We start from the raw sequence: 21,539 nt of genomic DNA, 5'->3' as shown, positions 1-21,539 counted from the left end.
ATTAGCTAGGCATAGTGGCATGTGCCTGTACTCCCAGCTACTCAGGAGGCTGAGACTGGAGAATCACTTGAGCCCAGGAGGCGAAGGTTGCAGGGAGCCGAGATTGTGTCACTGCACTCCAGCCTGGGTGACAGAGCAAGACTCCGTCTCAAAACTGCACTTCAGTCTGGGTGACAGAGCAAGACTCTGTCTCCAAAAAAATAAAAAAATACTTATCAATTATGGATGCAAGTGATTGATATTTTATTTCAATCTTTAAAATTTTCTACTCATCCTTTTCCCAAGATTCCTCAACTATTAAAGTAGGCTACAGAAAAAAGTGACAACTTAAAACCATTTAATTCTTAATATTTTGAATCAAAAGAAAACAGATGTAAATTGTGTGTTGAGGATGACTGACAATTGTAAACATCATTTAACTCTTTGATTTTAAAACAATTATTATATAATCTTATAGTAACAACCAAATATATAGTTTTATAAAACCATATATGGTTAGTTTCTATGTAAGGTTTTTTGTTTTTTTTTTTAAGTTTGAAAATTATTTATAATAAAAGAGCACCAGTCAGCCAGCCAAGTTGAGTTCTGATCATGCTTTGCTACTTAACTGTGATTTTTGGCAAGCCTCTTTCACTTTTGACTTTTTTTTTTAAATTCTGGGAAGTGCCTTGTAGTTTACTGTGCATTTCACAGCCCATTTCCTCTCAATATAACTGCAAAGTAGGATGAGTATTTCTTCTTAATAAAAGTATTGTAGGGACTTTCTAAGTGCATCCTTTTAAATGTGTTACAGTTGAAGTGCCAGGTGGGCAGAGCCAGTTTTCCGGTTTACAGCTTATGTTATTCAGTGTTTTATGGACAGAAAGATACCCAAGTATGTAGGTTTCTATAGTAGTTTCTTTAAAAGTTTGGAGTTCTTAAGTTTTATAGAAACTTTTCGACAATTGATTAGTGTATCAATTTATCTGTGGCCAAATCTAAACTTAAAATCCTGATTCCTCTTCGAAAGGTGAACATAGTAAGTGATATGAAGCAGACAGAAAAAGCTTTAAGAATTGGGTGCAAATGTTAACTTACCAAAGATCATAAACCTAATCGTTTGTATTATTACTTAAATTACATATAGAATATAAAGAGAAGTGAACAAAAGGCTATTTTGGAACAGGATTCTCACAGTTAATGTAACATGTTCAATTTTGGATTTAGTGTCAGAAAACAAGAACATGACTATAACACCTTTCTACTTTAGAAGTGTAACCACACGCGTTGTCCAAAGCCGTCCCATCTCCCCCTTCTGATGTGGCCAATTGGGTGGTGGTTCAGCCTGCTCATAGAGAATCGCTTAGTATTTCCCTGCCAATTACATTTTTGTTGAGGGTAGGTTGGGCCTTGGATAGCTTTGGCTAATTAGACAACTGACTACATCATTTTCGTCAGATGTGTTGTCTACATTTTACAAACTCTTTTCATTCATTTTAGTCACCAAAAAAACATTGAGTGGGCTGTACCAGCAAGTTGTGGTGCATCCTTTGCGGCCGCAGCACCTGGGGTCCTTCGTCTGCTCCAATCTGATCCGCACTCTCATCCGGGCAGCGTGCTAACAGCCAGTCTCTTACGCCAACACGTCATCTCATGCCGACAGCGTGCTGGAAAGCATGTCGGTGTCCCTTAGGAAAGACAAGCAGGTGTGGTTGCAGGAAGGTGGTGGAAGTGGACGTTACCATCTGATGTTTTGGTGTCCTGAAAAAGTTCATTGTTTTCATACTGCTGTAGTCATTATTTTTGTTGTGTAGCCATTCATGTCAACAAATAGTGTTGGCTAGTGGAACTCCCAGAACAGTAAGGCATATAGAGATTCTCTCTTGAGATACTGCTTTGTGGTATGAACACGTGTCCATTTCACATAGGTTGTGCAGAAGGAGAGTTAGTAATTAGGGTAGAATATTAACATTTATGAAACACCACAACCCAGCTAGGTTTAAATATTTTTAAGTATTTGTGATTTTTGAAATTATAGTTTTAAGTTAATGGTTATTAAAAATTTGAAACTCCAAAAAAGTTGCCTTTGATCTTTGTTGATGTTTCTATGAGTCTACAATTATTTTCTCTTCAAACATGGGCTTATAACTTTTTCACCCACTCTTAATGGACTTTTTAAAGGCAAGATACATAAATCTGCTGCATTATATTTAGTGAATGTAATATGTGGTTATATCAGAATTCAACCAGTAACCTAATAATGGATATTTAAGTTAAATACACTTTTACATTACATAATAAGGCTATTCTTCAACTATTTTATTTCTTAAGGTGACCTATGTATTTTTAAAATTTAATTTGTAAACATGAATTAGAAATAAGTTCTACTTTCTAGGAATTTACAGGGAATCAGTGTGACATAGGGGAAATAATTTGTTTAGGAGTTAGAAGACTACTGTTAATCTTGTTTAATAACGTAATAGCTATTTGATCTTTCCCTAATTACTCAAATTCTGTTTCCGTTTAACATCTATAAAATGGAGATACTTTTGTTAGGACAAAGTGAGATAATTATGTGAAAGTTTTTAGTAAATTATTATTTTTTAAAAAATCCCAAGATGTAAAGTGATAACAATACTATCTTTACAAAAAATATATATTTAAAATGGTAGATAATGTTTGTAAATGTGAATTCCATTTTTTCTCAGACTTTAGTATCAGTCGTATCAACCCTTTTAAATTATCTGTAGAAGTACCATAATCCCCAAATTATCCAAAACCTGTTTTACAAGTTATAAGTAAAATGTATAGAATGAATAAATATACATAAATGCTATTGAATTAATTTAAAAGCACTATAGAAGATTTTCAGATATTTTCTTAAATACTAAAAGAATAATTGTATGTCAGATAATTGTGTAAATTATTTATAACAGTAAAAGTAGACTTCATACTTGAACAAATTGGAAACATACATTGTAAAATTGCTTATTTTCCTACATATACATTGTTAATCTTCTACACATGACTGAATAGCAGACAAAGTAAAAAGTGACTGAGGCAATTTGGTGTAGTATAAAAATACTAGCCTGGTGTCAGTGAGGCCTGAGTCTAGTTTGAATCAACTAATCTTTGTGGAGCCACCTATTTGGGGCTAAGTACAGTGAAGAATACTACAGTGGTATTGTCATCAGTACCATTTACAATGTACTCAACGTTGTACTCATCTTGAAAGAGGCGGTTGAGCTGTATTCTGAAACATGGGTAGGATTTGAACAATCAGAGGCCTTGAAGAAGAATCAGTATGATATAGAAATAGGCATAGAGTGGGGTAGAACATGGTTTTTGGTTAAGAAATTCTTTTTGGCTGAAGCAGGAAATGTATAATAGCTAATAAGACTGGAAAATACAATGCTGGGATCAACTTCTGGTAGTGTAGGAGCTTGGATCAAGCTATGGAAAGCTGTTGAAGATTTGTGAATAATGATATTGGAGTCATGTTTTCTTCCTTCTTTCCTTTTTTTTTTCTTTTCTTTTCTTTTTTTTTTTTTTTGATGGAGTCTCATTCTGTCACCCAGGCTGGAGTACAGTGGCGCTATCTCTACTCACTGCAACCTCCGCCTCCTAGGTTCAAGCGATTCTCCTGCCTCAGTCTCCTGAATAGCTAGGATTACAGGTGTGTGCCACCACACCCAGCTAATTTTTGTATTTTTAGTAAAGACGAGGTTTTGCCATGTTGACCAGGCTGGTCTCGAATTCCTGACCTCGGTGATCCACCCACCTCGGTGATCCACCCACCTCGGCCTCCCAAAGTGCTGGGATTACAGGCGGGAGAAACTGCAGTCATGTTTTTTAGGAAGATACCAGTGTTCATTACATTATTAACTTTACCAGTATTTAGGTAAGTCACATAGGCTTTGGGGGCCTTTTGAAGATTTAAATTCTTGTTTTCTTCCCTAAGAATATTCTTTGAAACCCATTCAGAAATACAGATGCTTTTCTTTTTTTATTTGAGAAAATTGGATATGAGAAAATGCCTTAAATAAATTAGAGGCTGATTCTTCTTGTATTTACTTATAGCCTCTTTTAAACAGGAGCGTTCTTTTTTATTTTATAATATGACTAACTTTATCTTCAGCTTAATAAATATCCTTGATGGTATTAAATGTTTTTGAATGACAACTATAGAAATATTTCTTGCCATCTCAGGTTTATGGTACAAATTGGAAAGAAAATTATAGGTTTTTGAGGTTTCCTTGAAGCTCCAAAAGTCTGTAATTCAGGTTGTTTTCTGTACCTTACTTTGGTTTATTTAACTAGCTCATCAAATCAATCTTTAAAATTAGTTTTAAAGTGAGTTTTAGCTAGTGCCTCAAGTGGTTTTTAGAAAGAAGTGGTAAGGATTGTTATTAGGTAGTTTCTGTACTTAGATACATAATAATTACTGATAATGATTTATTTACCTAAAGTAGTTCTTTGGGAAATAAATACTTTTTCAGGAATGGGTTGGTTCCTGCTCCTTAAATTGGCTATCTTTATTGCTATGTTTTTGTTGTTTTTTATACAAGGTCTCACAACTGTTGCCCAGGCTGAGTACAGTGACACAATCATGGCTCACTGCAGCCCCAGCCTTCCAGGCTCAAGCGATCCTTCCACCTCAGCCTCCTGAGTAGCTGGGACTAGAGGTGCGCACCACCATGCCTGGCTAATTTTTAAAAATTTTTGTAGAGCTGGTTCTCACCATGTTGCCCAGGCTGGTCTTGAACTCAAATGATCTTCCTGCCTTGACCTTCCAGAGTGTGGGGATTATATGGAGCCACTACACCTGGTCTGTTGTTATGATTTGACTGTTAGATTTACTCAGGAGAATATTTGTGGTAATTTTTTGGAAGATTGTAACTTGAACCATGATTCAATTGAGCTAATACTGTTTCTTTTGTCTTTGAATAGTTGGAACTGATAATGGCAGAGAAGCAATTGAAAGTGGGGCTGCATTTCTCTTCATGACATTTCACTTGAAGGACTCTGTTGGTCACAAGGAAACAAAGGCTATCAAACAGATGTTTGGCCCCTTTCCATCATCATCTGCCACTGCAGCTTGTAATGCTACTAATCGAATTATTTCTCACTTTAGTCAAGATGATCTTACTGCTCTTGTGCAGGTGACAGAAAAAGAACATGACGATAGGGTTTTTTTTGGTAAAAATTTAGCGTTTTCATTTGACATGCATGATTTGGACCACTTTGACGAACTGCCAGTAAATGGTGAAACTCAGAAAACTATAAGCCTAGATTACAAGAAGTTTCTGAATGAACATCTCCAGGAGGCTTGCACCCCAGAACTCAAGCCTGTGGAAAAAACAAATGGCTCCTTTTTGTGGTGTGAAGTTGAAAAGTACTTAAATTCAACTTTGAAGGAAATGACTGAAGTGCCAAGAGTAGAAGATCTTTGCTGTACTTTGTATGATATGCTTGCTTCTATTAAAAGTGGTGATGAACTTCAGGATGAGGTATAGTTGAAATGATTGATTTTTTTTATATTAATGTAAACTATCTTAATGAAATAGTGTTTTTAAACATGGTTGGTTAGCAAAGAAAGTTCTTTAATGTTCTGTATAGTAGTTGAATCTATAGCCAAATGGTTTCACATAGCAGGCCTGTATATACGTTCCCACTGGATAGTTACAGGAGGTTTGAAAGTGTAATGAGTGTAGCAGAGGAGTCAGCAGGCAATAGTTGGTTGTCCACATGCCCTGGTTACTGGGACAGTGCTGATTTGATGTCAACTTAATTTTAATACTGGACAAATTCAATGAGTAACATATTTCATGAAAGATTAAGAGAGATGGCCTACTGTTGTAGAAAGGACAGGCTTTGAAATCAGTTTGTTCTTCCCTTTCCACTTACTGGTTGTGACGCTTTAGGTAACTTAATATCTCAGAAGCTCAGTTTTCTTGTTGGGCTATCTCAAGGAGACACCAATATCAAGACAGAGAATTGTTATAAGGATTGAATATGATATATGCAAAATGGTAAGTAACATAGTAAATAATGATTATGTGGTAATTGTGATTATTTCCTTGTTATTATTGGAATTAAGAATTTTTAAATCACATTAAGTATCAGAAATACAGAAAAAATACTAGCTGTATTTTTCAGAGAAAAGAGAATTAACTAAGTAGGTATTGGAGGACTTAACCCATGGTAGTGATAGGTGTTATGCCGACTAACGTTAGTTTGGAAGTAAGGTATTATATCATTAATTCTGTGATCAGTCTTATTTACCTTGAATGTTTTACATTTGGTTTAATTTATATCAGATCTGTTCTACACTATTAAATTTTCTCTAACATTCTGAACATAATATTTAAAAACTGTGATTTATGAAGAAAATTTTACTAATATTTGCTCATCATAATAGCAGTTATCCAGTTATGATTATAGTAAACTGAAACTTATAAATATCTAATTAATGGATATTTTCTTTTCTTAGTGAGCCATAAAACCATTACTTTCACTTCTGAGTATCTATAGTAAGTTTGTATTTCTTAGTCTTTCACCACAATTTTAAAGTATGTAACTGAATCTGATTGTTTGAAGGGGAATATTTGTTCTAGATTTTTTTTATAATAGCTTCATTTTCATATAGTTACTGTATGCTTATTGTATTGCTAGGTACAGTGCTATTTACTGAACATAAAAGGATGAATAAGATAGTAAACTTGTTCTCAGAATTAATTGTCTGGCAGGAGGAGACGTGTCAACAAGTAACTCTATTGAAATATCAAAGGTATTATAATAGTACATGCAAAGAAAATGGGTGCATAAAAGAACAAGTCATAGATTTTATAGAGGTGTTAGTATGAGGAAAAGTATGCATAGAGAAGGTTAAGCTTGAACCAAGTCTTCAGATATGACTAGATTTAACTCTTTGAAATGGACCAGAAAGGTAAGCATATTTCAGGCTTGAACACTGTTTTCAGAGAGCTGTAGCTCTGTACAGCAAGCGAGCAAGATGCAAAGGTGGAGTGCTGAGAAACAAGGGTATGCAGATAGGTAAGAGCCAAAGGAGGTGAGGGCTGTGCACCTTGTTAAGGTATATGACAAGCCACCCTGAAGCCTACATAGTTTGGTTCAATGATTTTTTTCAACCAGGGTTAATGGATAGTTTAACATGTAAGTTATTATTTCACATCCCGTCAGTGGCTTGAGTGGTAGTTCTATATGGTTTTATATAGTCAGTGTTTTGGTTTTCCTGTTTGTGTATAAAAATGAATCATTATCTTAATTTTTGTTCTGCAGTTTAGGTTATTCATAATTTATATTTTAGATATAATTCTTTGCTGTTATATGTTACATTCTGTTGTTCTGGAAAATTTTCAGTATAATTTTCAAGTGATGCTTTAGTAGTTTTCTACAGTTGTTTCCCTACAGTTGTTTCACTACAATTGTTCTTGACCAGTGTTGTTTTCACTTTAGGGTGTGCTATACCTTATGTGTTTTCTATTTACTTCTACATACTTAAACCTGGAAAGAGGATAATTTAAAAGAGCATAATCAGTCAGTTCATATGATAACAGTTAATTTCTATTTCTTTTTAAGCTTTTACTTGAGTCTTTATTTAAATAGGAATGTTTAAGTAGCATGCTGTGTGCTCTTGCACCAGAAATGTAAAAATGGGAATATTTTTACATATAATCTAAGAAAAGCATATAATAAGCCTATAAAGCTACTTCTATGCTGATGGCAAAAATTCTTCTCAACCTGTGGTTTCCCAGCTCTGAATAGTTTATTGACCTAATGACTAATTGATGATAAAGCCATTTTTAAGGGCTAGCTATTAAACATCTTTTTAAAAAAGACCTTTATTTTATTATTACACTAGTGTTAGAAACATGGGAATAAAAAGTATATTCATATGATTACATTTGCCACAAAGACTGTGTGAGAAGGTTTCCGACTGAAACGTGGAGAGGAATAAGACTAATGACAATAGTAATAATAACAACTGACATTATTACATGACAAGGCATTATGTTAAGTGCTTTCTGTGCATGACTTCATTTAATCTTTATAGCAGTGCTTTGAGATAGGCAGTGCTAGATTAAGATGTTAGAAGCCCTAAGAACTGAAAAGGTTACACTCTGAGGCATTTCTCATCCCCTCCCATATGTGATGAAAATTTTTTAAAAAATAGCATACTAAAGCAAACATAAGAAAATCTAACAAAATTTCATTTATTACCATGGTGATAAAGTTGATGTCTTTTTCAAACATCAAGTTCCTTTTTGAGAAGTTTTTCTAACTTTCCTGGTCTGCTTTGCTGGTACCTTAAGTAAATGCTTTGTCAGCCCCATAGATTATTGATTGCTGGTGGCAGATATTTTATAGATTAGCAAATTGAGTGTGGAGATGCTGGGAAATTTGTGTGGAGTTACAGAGTAGATAGTGGATCCAGGATGTAAATTCAGACATTCTGACAAAGTACACAGGCGCACTGGAGTTTAAGTAGATTTGTACATATTCCTGTGTTTTGAAGCTAAGCATCTTAAATTTATGTAGGGGAATTATTGACATCTACTCTTAATTCAAAATTTCTTTAGAAACAAGATCTTTTCCTTTTAGAGTTTCAAATAAGGAATTGGCTGAAATAAAAGGATGAAACTTTTAGACCCTGCTTAAGATAAGTTTTAATAATTCCTCAGATAATTTATTACATAGAAAGTACGTCTATGTTCTCCTGTTTTAGACCTGTTTAAGATGAGTTAGAAAGTACATTTGTGTTCTCCTGTATGTTGTACTAATAAAATAACACGCTTCTTAGCTTTTGCGAATATCATCCCCTTTTCCCTCCCTGCCTTGAGCCTCTACGTTACTTTCTTCTAAGAGCATTTCTTCTTTTGGCTTCTGTAATTTTCCAGGTAAGACTGTAGGCATTATGATTAAGCCTTAGAATTTGATTGGCTAGAAGATCTTTAAGGTTCTTTATGTTCTTGAATTGTATTCACTTTTAGAAGTGCATTTTAACACCTGGAAGTGAATAAGACTTGAATACTCCATGTTATTTTCTTAATCAAAACCTGTCCATTATTGGTAGAGATTATCTTCCTGCTGCTGCTGTTTCAGAACCAGACTTGTAGCAGTAGGATTCGTTCTATTGGAATGGTATAATTCATGGAATTTCAACAGAAAATTTTACCCTAGAAAGTAGTAGTATTAACAATAGTAAAGCTACCAGGTTTTAAGTGCCTGTTATGTGTGAACCTGAACCAGGCTTTCTTCTTTGACCTACCCAGCTTCTTCACAGTCCTGCAATGTGTAGGAATGATATCCTCTTTATAAAGGTGAAGAAAACTGAGGTTCAGTTGTTTACTAAAGTCACAAAGCAAGAGAGTGGTAGAAATTCTGGGACTTTTTTCTCAGCATAGATCTACCATTCCTATCTAGTATGCCATCAGATTTTTTGAAGAAAAGAACATTAACTGGCAAGGCTCTTTGAAGGAATTTCTTTTCTTATAAAGCCAGGCCAAATTTTGTCTCTGTTTGCTTATGTCTTACTGACTATGGGCAAATTACTAAGCTCTTGTGAACCCCATTTCTCTAATTTGTGAAATATTTACTTCACAGTGTTGCTGTGTGGATTTGTGAGATAATATATATGAGACTTAATGTTTCACAGACCAGGTTCTCAAGTGTTTGCACCATATAGTTGTATAATCAAACTTTTATTTAGGTGTATACCTTATATATCAGTAAATAAATTTTTATCTATGCCTTCTTATCTATGGATGTTTCAAATAATAAAGTGATGTTTAAAAGTGAGGTCTCAATTCAGGGAATTATTTAATTATTTTTATTTTTTTCCTACCTGGCTTTTTAATGTCTGACTACCCTAAAGAAAATCTTTTGGATTAAGTTTTTGAAGTGAGCTCTGATATTAATAGTTCTTGTTAAGATGGAAAAGATGTTAATAAAAAAAAAAAAAAAAACTTGAGAAATATGTAAAGTGGGATCTGAAAGGCTGGCATATTGGAGATATATTGAAGTATACATATCTCAGTACTATTTCAATATTACATGCTATTTGCAAAGCTATTAATGCTGCTGTAAATATTGATAGAGTTACTGTGTAATCAGTTTTTAGAAAAAGTGAGTTTTGATTTTATTGATACAACCGTAGTTTGCTTTTGTGCAGATGGGCTGCTGCTTTATAGCATTTGTGATTTGACATTTGCTGTTAGTATTATCTCTTGACTCTAGGCAGATGGCATTACTTGACCCATGCAAGTTCATTTCTGAACCTCCACATATGTGTCTGATGTCCAGCAGTGTGAGTTATTTGGCTAGATTGTCTTCTGAGGGAAGACTGTGTAGTTTTTGGAACTTATTTGCGTCAGAAATGATTCTATCATCCTTTGAAAATTTGGTGGAGAATAATTAGCTTGCTTTAATACAATGATTCTCAAGTTTTTTGTTCTCAAAACTCTTTTGGACTCTTAAAAATTACTGAGAACCTCATATACTTTTTCTTTGTTATTGAGCTCTATTGATATTTACTATATTAGGAATCAAAATTGAAAATTTTTACTATATTAATTTAATAAGTGTCTATTAAATCATTCTTTTTTTAGTCTTTCTTATTATCCTTTCAGAGACAGAGTCTCATTCTGTTACCCAGGCTGGAGTGTAGTGGCATGACCACAGCTTATATAACCTGTAACTCCTGGGCTCAAGCAATCCTCCTGCCTCAGACTCCCTAGTAGTTAGGACTACAAGGATGCATCACCACATGCAACTAATTTTTTAAAGAATGTTTTTGTAGAGACAGGGTTCTGTGATGTTGCCCTGACCGGTCACGAATTCCTGGCCTCAAGTGATCCTCTCGCCACGGCCTCCTGAAGTGCAGGGATTGCAGGCATGAGCCACTGCACCCAGCCCCAAATCATTTAAAATAATAAATACTAAATCTATCATATTTCTATAGTATAAATAACATTTTAATGAATAATAACTATTTTCTAAAATCAGGAAAGTATGAAGAGTGGCATTGTATCATATTTTTATAAATGATTTCAATGTTTGGCTTAATAGAAGACAGCTAGATTCTCATATATACTTTTGTATTCAGTATATTCTGATATCACACATTACATTATGTAGCCTCTGCAAAAATCCACTACATTATGCTCATGGGAACATGAGAATGAAAAAGTTAAATAATGTTTTAGTATGATTATGAAAACAATTTTCACCTCATGTATCTTCTGAAAGGATCTTAGAGATTCTGGCTCACACTTTGAGAACCTCTCATTTTATGTGTGTATTACAATTTGATAAAGAGGGTGTAGTAGTTTTTTTTTTTTTTTGTAACTAGAATAAGGTATTTAAAATGTTGCTGTACTGAAAGATTCATATTAGTGCTTTATGAAAAGGCTCTCCATTCGTTAGGTGCTGTACATTGTTTTTGGTAGCCTTAGTATTGCTGAGCTATGATACCACATCAGCCAGATTGGAATTAAAAGTGTCCTTTCAGCTATGAGGACCAATATGTATTGGTTTTTTGTTGTCTTTCACCAAATAATCAGAAGAGCCTCTACCCTGCTGCCTGAATTGAAAATTATCCTTTACAAGAATGTTTAGAATCATAGAATTTCTCCATCCAGTGTGGTATTTGTGTGTTTAGAATTCCATGGAAATGGTGATCCTCATGTAATGAGGAATACTTATTCTGATGAAGAGCTTCTTTTATTCAAATGTTATCCCATCTCTTTCTGGAGTAGTTATCTTGTAAATTATTTCTTTTGCTAACTGATAATACTCCTACTGCCATTCAGTCCTATATGTGTGCAATGGGGCAACAAAGTCACAGGCATCTACTCCTATATGACTATCTTTTAAACATATGATGGCAATTATGTTTTTCATTCCTTAGTCTTTTTTTTTTTTTTAATATGTACAACTTCAGTTTTCTTCTATGTTGACATTAATCCGTTATCAACACAATTTGGATACAGCTGTTTAGTCTTCTAATAGTACTGACATGTAGAATGCTTTGCCCCATCATCTTCAACGATGTCACACTTCCAGTTGCTTTGCCAATTTAAGAACCGCTAACCTAATAATCTCATAAGAATTATTTTGTCATGACTTTTTTTTTTTTTAATTCACATTGCCATTTTTTGATGTTAAGCTGACAATTAAGTAGTTTTCACAGTCCATCATTTTTATCTTTTCTTTTTTCAAATTGGGGACTTTTGCCTTCATCTTACACTTATTATTTTTTTAAAAGAATATTTCTCAAGAGATAGCAATGATTCTGAGATCAAATGTATAAGTGGTTCTTGAACCTCGTGATATGCTCTGTCAGGGTCTGCATACCTGAACTTATTTGAAGGGCTAGGATGTTCCTTACTACTGTCTCCTTTGCTGTAGCTAGCATTCAATATTTATGGGTTTTGTTCCACTCTTTTCTTTTTTAAGCTAACATTCTCTGTAGGAGAAGATGCAAGCAAAAGTAGTAGTAAGAGAATGACTCTTTCCAAAGGAAAGAACATTTTTTGATTTGTTACTTATTGTGATTTTGCCACCATTTTTCCTCTTATGTCCTTCTAATTTTCTCAGTTTATGGCTACTAGTGAAGCCATAGTGTTTCATTAGATACCAATCAATTTTTTTCTCTTTTTTTTTCAGTATAGTGATGGAAATTTCCCTTTTTATTGCCACCCATTTTTAATACAACTATATTTTTCTAATTTTGAAAAATATGTCATAGTTTCAGAAAATTTAGGTCATATGTAAGCAGAATGCAGGAACTATATCATCTATGAACCCACCATTATTCAGTCATAATCACTGCAAATATTTTGGAGTATATATCTTTTAAAATAAAAATACTTAAAAACTAGGTCATACAGGATATATAATTTTGAACCTGCTTTTATGTTCCTTAACATTTTGTAATGCTTGTTTTAATGAGAATAATCTATAATGTAATAATTTTTAATGGTTGCAGAGTAGTAGTATTATTTGCTATTGAAGATTCAAGTTTTATCTAGTTTTTTTGCTATTATAAATAACATTGCAATAAAGACTCTTATGCTAAAAAAAGAAAAAAAAGTTAGCCAGGCGTGGTAGCACGTGCGTATAGTCCCAGCTACTTGAGAAGCTGAGGTGGGAGGATCGCTTGAGCCTGGGAGGTTGAGGCTTTAGTGAGTTATGACTGTGCCACTGCCCTCCAGGCTGGTGACAGAGTAAGAGCCTGTCAAAAATGAAAACAAAAAGACTCTTATCCTAAATATTTACTCATGTGTATATAAACTTTTTGAATGTATTCCTATCACTAAACATTTTGCATACAAAAGTACTCCCTGGTTTTGGGTGGAAAGTTATTTGGATCAGATGTATCTTTTGTCTGTCTTTAATTTGTGGGTATATGTCTGAATATGTTCATACTGTATACTCTAAAGTGATATGCCTATTTTCTCCCAAGTTTCTTTTCACTTCCACATTGTCTGCTATTTTAGGTTATTCATTACTATTTTTACTTTAAAAGGGATACAATTTTCATGAGGAAAAACTCAAGAATCCTGTGTTCTACTTTTAGCTGAGTGTAACGTTTAGGAAAGGTCAACATTCTTGAAGTAATTTATCCGCTATTACAGATCTTTTAAGTTTTTTAATCTGTATTAGGAAAACCCAAGCCATATTTTTTATTTCTCTTGGTTGTATGTTGCTTTTTTCCCACTTAAGAAAAAAACTGCAGTTGGTAGTCCTTCTAAAGAGAAAGCTCCAGTGAGATAGAGATGAGCATAGTACTCGAAGAGCTGTATATGGAAGAAGGGTAGTCCAAGGGTTACAACTAGGACTTCTGGGTAAAATATATGTGAGGACAGATCTTAGCTCAGTTAAACCTTTTCAATTTTCAAAGTCCTTTAAATATATCAACCTCTTTTGGCAAATAGTGAGACTTGTTATTGAAGATGTAAATGCACATGCTGAATCATCACTTTTGCTGAGATTTGTGGAAAGTTGGATTTTTATGACTTTTAAGATACCTGTCAACCTGAAGCATTGTTGAGGTCATATATTGTCTTGTTATAGATGTGGGTAAAAATGCATTATTAACATATTAAGCTCACAATGAGGAGCTTAAATATATGTTTCCAATTTATGGCAATAACAGATTTTGAACTAATTTGCTCTTGATTGGACTGGTTGTTCAGAGAGTAAGACAGTTTGACAAATTTCATACTACTTCTCTGTTTGATACTGTTCATTCATTCATTTATTCAGTCATTAATTCTGTACTCTGTGCCAAGTACTTTCAAGTTTGGGGAGATAAAAGGTAATCTAACAAAGTTTAATCAACCTCCTCCCATTATCTTGCTTTCTTTTGTCCTCTCCTTTTGGATCTTTCATACATGCTTTTAAGACGGAAATGCTGGAAAATTGTACGTGATATAATGAATGTTGTTAGGAATGATTTGGAAGAGCACATGGGTACTTGGATTAGACATATTGACAGTTACATGTAATATATTGATATGGGGAAGAAATAAGATAAATGCATTTTATTAGTAAAACAAAGATACGTTTCTGTTAATTGTGTTTGAGATAAATTAAAAACATTTTGGATATCAGTTTGTAAACATAAATAAGTATGGTTATTACATTTAGAAATTGCTGTAAGCATTCACTCAAATATTTAAGATTTAATACATAAATTTTAAGTTATATATATGTGTATGCATGCATGAGCACACACATACATACACACATAATGGTTGAAACTTGTCTTATGAGACAATTAATATCAGAATATCTAAGAATCAAGGAAGCTGTCAATTTGCCATATATATGAAAATGTAAAGTAAGCTTTTAAATATGTAGTGGTTCCTAGCTTTGACTTATTTACTGTGCAGCTAATTAATTATAGTATGTGAGGAATAAATAGTGTTCACATTCCAAGTTGTCTTAATGAAGTTGCAAGTGACCTTAGTGTTAGCTTTGTTAAATTGTTATGTAGATTAAGTACCTGTAAATAATAAGCATTAGTTATTCTGTAAATATAATTTATCTAATTCTCTGCAAACAGCCACAATTTGCATAGAAATTCTTCTTAAGAGATAAATAAATGCTGTCATAATTTTCATGGTCATTTTCTTATGTTATTTATTACCTTATTTTATAATGTATGAATACTTAATAACTTTCTGTGCCACAATTCAGACTAAGAATAATTTATAAAGTTTTAAATAACATTATCTGCTTTTTATAATTATCCATATTCAGATCCATATGAACTGTCAATTCAAAACTGTTCTCAGGTTTTAACATTTTCTTCTCTTATTATACTTCATATTGTTAGTTTTCAATATGCACATTTTAAAATTTCATATGGAAGTCTAAAATTGCTTCGTATCTCAAAGAAAGACATTTCCTAAATTGCATACAGTTTTTCTTTGCATACTATGCTTACTGTAATTTATAATGTGTGCTGTTTATTACTTTAACGTATAGAACAACTCTAATTTTTAAAAACTTTTTTGATCATACTATTTACCATCTTTCAAAAATTTTTTAAATTTTTTTAATGGATGCATAATTATGCCTATTTATGGGGTCTAGTGTGATGTTTCAATACATGTATACATTGTTTAAAAATCAAATCAGAGTGTTTAGCATAACCATCACCTCATACATTTATCATTCCTTTGTTATATTGAAAATTCTCTTTTCCAGCTTTTTTGAAATACACAACACAGTATTGTTAGCCCTAGTCATCCTACTGTGCTCTAGATAGGCCATAACTTACTCCTCCTCTCTAACTGTAACTTTGTACCCATTGACCAAACTCTACTTATTCTCTCTCCACTCTCAATCTCCCCAGCCTCTGGTAATCACTATTGTACTCTCTACTTCTATGAGATCAGCTTTTTTAGATTCCACAGGGGAGTGAGAGCAAACAGTATTTGTCTTACTGTGCCCGGCTTATTTTACTTAACATGATGTCCTCCAGGTTCATCCATGTTGTTGCAAGTGACAGGATTCCGTTGCTTTTTACGACTGAATAGTATCCCATTGTGTATATACTATATATTCTTTATCTATTCATCTGTTGATGGATGCTAGGTTGATTCATATCTTGGCTGTTGTGAATAGTGCTGCAGTAAATATGGGAGTGCAGGTCTCTCTTCATCATACTGATTTGTTTTCCTTTGGATATATACCCAGTAGTGGGATTGCTGGATCATATGATAGTGGTATTTTTAATGTTTTGAGAAACCTTCATACTGTTTTTCATAATGGTTTTACTAATTTACATTTCTACTGACAGTGTTTAAGAGGTCCCTTTTCTTCACATCTGCACCAATAGTTGTTTTTTGTTTATTTTTGTCTTTTTGGTAATAGCAATTCTAATTGGAGTGAAATGGTACCTCTTTGTGGTTTTGATTTGCATTTCCCTGATGATTAGTGATGTTGAGCATTTTTTGCCTATACCTGTTGGCCTTTTGTGTATTTTCTTTTGAGAAATGTCTATTCAGATTTTTTGCTCATTTTTGATGGATTATTGTCAGATTATTTTGCAATTGAGTTATTTAATTTCCTTATTATTCTGGATATTAGCCTTCCTAGACACATAAACCCTACCAAAATTGAATCATGAAGAACCAGAAAATCTGAACAGACCAGTAACAAGTAATGAGATGAAATCAGTAATAAAAAATCTCCTATCAAAGACAATTCCAGGATCTGATAGCTTTACTTCTGAATTCTGCCAATAAAGGCCTTATAATGGTTCTACTCAAATTATTTCAGAAACTTGAAGAGTGGATACTGCCAAAGTCATGCTACAGGCTGAGCACTATCGTGATACCAAAACCACATAAGGATACAACAAGAAAAGAAAGCTCCAGTATTGCTGATAAACGTAGATGTAAAACATTCTCAACAAAATACTAGCAATCCAAATTCAATAGCACATTAAAGGGATCATTCACCATGACCAAGTGGGATTCATCCCAGGGATGCAAGGATGCTACAAAATATGCAAATTAATGAACATAATGTATCACATGAGTAGAATGAAGGACAAAACTTTATGATCATTTCAGTAGATGCAGAAAAATCACTTGGCAAAATTCAACATCACTTCATGATTAAAACCCCTCAACAAATTGGAAGGAATGTACCTCAACATAACATAGGTCATATATGACAAACCTATAGCTAACATGATATTGAATGGGGAAAAGTTAAAAACATTTTCTCTTAAGATCTGGAATAAGACGAGGATGCACACTTTTGCCACTTCTATTCAACATAGTACTGGAAGTCCTAGCCAGAGCAGGTAGGCAAGAGAAAGAAGTAAAAGACATCCAATGTGGAAAGGAAGGAGTTAAATTGTCCCTGTTTACAGACAACATGATCCAATCTTATATGTAGGGAACCCTAAAGACTCTTAAAAAACTGTTAGAATAAACAAATTTAATAAAGTTCCAGGATATAAAATCAACATACAAAAATCAGTATCATTTGTATATTAATACATTAAAAGCAAACTATCTGAAAAATAAATCAAGAAAACAATTCCATTTAAAATAGCTACACATATACAGAATACCTGAGAGTAGATTTAGCCAGAGATGGGAAAGATCTCTACATTGAAAACATATAAAACATTGATGAAATAAATTGAAGAAGATGCAAATAAATGGAAAGATATTTTGTACTGGTGAATTAGAAAAACTAATGTTGATAACATGTCTATACTCCTAAAGTGATCTACAGGCAGTGCAATCCCTATCAAAATACCCACAACGTTCTTTACAGAAATAGAGAAAACAATCCTAAAATTTGTATGGAACCACAGAAGACCCTGAGTAGCCAAAATAATCTTGAGGCATCACACTACCAGACACCTCAAAATATACTTCAAAACGATAGTAATCAAAACAGCATGGTACTGGCATAAAAATAGACACAGAGACCAATAGAACAGAATAGAAAATGCAGAAATAAATCCATGGGCTTATAGCCAACTGATTTTTGACAAAAGTCCCAAGACACAATGGATAAAGGACAGTTTCCTCAATAAATTGGGCTGGAAAAGCTGGATATTCATCTGCAGAAGAATGAAACTAGACCTTTATCACAATGTACAAAAATTAACTCAAAATAGTTTAATGACTTAACTGATATCTGAAATGATAAATCCACTAGACAACAACATAAGAGAAATGCTTCTTGATATTGATCTGTGTAAGGGTTTTTTTTGGGATAAGACTCCCAAATCATAAGCAATAAAAGCAAAAATAGACAAATTGTATTACATCAATCTAAACAGCATCCGTACAACAAAGGGAACAATAAACAGAATGAAAATACAGCCTAGGGAATGGGAGAAAATATTTGCAAACTATTTCTGAGAATAACTCTGATTTTTAAAATGCATGTTCTATGTAATTAAAGAGGAAATGTATCGGTTTTCTTCAATGTGTAAGAATCAGAATGTGTCTTTTTTTTTTTTTTTTCCTTGAAGGCTTATTGGGTAGGCACTGATGCATTATATGGTTTTTAGATGCTTATACTCTGTCTAGAAACTCAGCCAGATTCGAGAATTTGTGAATTATTCTGTGTTAATAGTTAACATTATTCCAGTTTCAGCTTTCTCTTGTGTTTTCAAAAAAGTTTCTGTAAGAAAGCAGTTATCTATCCATGAAAATTTAATACTAGTGTGCCTCTGAAGTTATACAGCCTAGTCTCTTTTGGAGGACCAACTTCAATTACCAATTTGAATTTTCCAGTAGTTGTTTGTTTATTCAGACTTTCTCTTGCTAAGTTGTTTGATAATTATATTTTTGTGAAATTAGCCATTTCTTCTGAGTACTTAGATTTTTGCTATAAAGTTGTTTATAATGTGCTCTTATTAAAAAAAATTATGCTAGCTTTTAGTTATATTACTTCTTTCTTATATCTGTCTCTGATGTACTTATCTCCTTTTTGCTAGAGTAGTCTTTGCCTTGTTTTCAGAAAACCAGCTTTTGCTTTTGTTGCTCTTTATTTTTATTTTTCTCACATATGTTTTGGGATTTATTCATACAGCATGTGTTCGTTTTAAATAATAAGACATATGACAGTTTTCCAGTTTTTAAATACTGAAGAGGTTGGGATGAGCCTAAAGGTCTTCTAATTAAACCCAGTGATGACAAATATACTTCTTTCACAATGACAATGGGTTTCTTCTTTAAAAATGTTAGATTGTTTACAAATACTTGTTTCCTTATGCTATCAATAATAATTGTGCTAATATTTGAAATATTCTAAACATTTATTTTATTGTATGTGAAAAATAAATTCTAATGTGAAATTCCAAGAGAGATTTATATTTTATGACCTAATGACAAAAACTCATTGAAAACAACCTTGTATTAGTCACTGATTCCCTGCTTTCATTACTTATTCCTTTTCTCCACAAAGATTTGATAAGCATCTTTTATATATAAGACATTTGGCTAGATAATTTTTGTTTAAACCACAGTCACTTGCACTGTCACCCAGGCTGGTGTGCAGTGATGCTATCTCGGCTCACTCCACCCTCTGCCTCACGGGTTCCAGCGATTCTCCTTCAGTAACTGGGATTACAGGCATGCACCACCATGCCTGGCTAATTTTGTATTTTTAGTAAAGACGGGGTTTCGCCATGTTGGCTACTCTGGTCTCTAACTTCTGACCTCAAGTGATCTGCCCTCCTGGGCTTCCCAAAGTGCTGGGATGACAGGCGTGAGCCGCCAGGATTTCAGCCTTTGAAAGCGCGCGTCCCACAACCTTTCACTGCGGCCCTTACGCTCTGAATGACACATCCTTCAGTTTTACAAACATTTACCTGCATTAAGGGAATAATCATTTTCATTGATAATAACTTTACAATTATTTTTTTCTTGAATTTTATACTATATTTTGTTTTTAATTAATATACTAATTTTTGGAGCAGTTTTACATTTACAGAAAAAATGAGTGAAACATATAGAGTTCTTGTAGATCTACTCCCCTTATTTTCTTCTAACATCTTGTATTAGAGTGGTACATTTGTTATGATTGATAAACCAATATTTACACATTATTATTAGTTGAAGTCCATAGTTTACCGTAGGATTACAGAAGGATTCACTCTTGGTATTATGCGTTGTATGGGCCCTGACAAATGTATACTGGTATGTATCTACCATCGCAGTATTATACAGAATAGTTTCACCACCCTAAAAAGTCCTTTGTGCTCTACCATTTCATTCCTCCCTTCCCCTGTAGCCTTGGGAACCACAGATCTTTTTACTCTTACCATGTTTTTTTCCAGATGTCATATAGTTGAAATCATATAGTATGTCGCCTTTTCAGATTGGGTTCTTTTCTTAGCATTATGCATTTAAGATTCCTCCATGTCTTTTCATGGCTTGACAGTTGTTGTTGTTGTTGTTGTTGTTGGGTTTTTTTTAGCATTGAATAAAATATTCCATTATACAGATGTAGTCCAATTTGTTTATTCATTCACCTATTGAAGGATATATTGGTTGCTTCTCAGTTTTGTCAATTAAAAATAAGACTTTTAATTTCATTAAGTTTTATATTTTATTTCCTTCTTTGTTTTTCTAGTATAGCTCAGCTCTATTTATTTGTGAACACTTTCCTCATTTCTACTCTTCAAAATTTGTAAGTGGTGCTTTAACTGTATTTCATTTGGTATGTACTGTTTATTGTTTAATTGTAATTCATAAACTAGATGAACACCTTTTAGTTTCTAAGCTTTTGGGTTTATCATTCTTCCTCTACCCTTTTATATTGTCTCTAGGATTTATAACATTTTTATATTCCCTTTTATTCTTTTTCTGGTTTAGGAGCTAATAGATTGAATTTCACTTCTGGTGCATGCTCTTAAATGTGTTTTAAACATGAATGGGTAGCTAAGAATGCTTCTTCCAACCACTGAACAACTTCCTTTTGTCCATCTTACTATTGTTGAGAGCTTTCTTTCTTTAAAGATAAAAATGATTTATTTGTTTGAGCGTATAGTTAAATTTACTGGCATGTTTTATGAGTGTGCTCATCCTTTCTTATATTCATGATTTTCCTTTAGATTCATTTTTCTTCTTACTGCAGTACTTCATTAAGAATTCTTTCAGAGAGGTTGAATGGTTGCTAAGTATTTAGTCTTTGTATGTCTTAAAGTGTTTAAATTTTGTTCTCGTTCTTGAATAATAAGAGTAATAATAGTTTAGTTGGCGATTACATTCTAGGAAGATTATCTTTCTCTCAGCACTTACATTTATCACCCCACTTCCTTCCAGCATCATTTGTGGTTGATGAAAGACTTGCGGTCTTTTTTGTTATTCCTTTATAAGCATTCTTTCTGAATATTCATGTATTTCTATAATCCTAGAACATTCCAGGCTATAATCGTTTAAAATAATGCCTTTCTGTCATTCTCTCTAGTCTTCGTCTTTCAAAAATCCTATCAGAGATATATTGGAACCTCTCACTCTATATCTTCCATCTCCAATACTTTA

The 21,539-nt window shown here is 33.3% G+C and overlaps 1 protein-coding gene across 9 annotated transcripts in view; it reads left to right on the top strand.

The window, feature by feature from the left end:
- Window positions 1-21,539, top strand: part of ASCC3 (activating signal cointegrator 1 complex subunit 3) — a 372,407-nt gene that overhangs the window by 27,114 nt on the left and 323,754 nt on the right. For 6 of the 9 annotated variants that reach the window (XM_050786660.1, XM_050786663.1, XM_050786659.1 and 3 more), the window contains one exon: window positions 4,930-5,489. In XM_050786660.1, the coding sequence (XP_050642617.1) occupies window positions 4,930-5,489 (560 nt within the window). The other 3 variants (XM_050786666.1, XM_050786667.1, XM_050786665.1) reach the window with 3 other exon arrangements.

The sequence above is a fragment of the Macaca thibetana genome, chromosome 4 (genome assembly GCF_024542745.1).
Source record: "Macaca thibetana thibetana isolate TM-01 chromosome 4, ASM2454274v1, whole genome shotgun sequence".
NCBI lineage: Eukaryota > Metazoa > Chordata > Mammalia > Primates > Cercopithecidae > Macaca > Macaca thibetana.
Note: the sequence above shows the minus strand (reverse complement) of the source record. Positions and strands in the feature narration are given on the sequence as shown.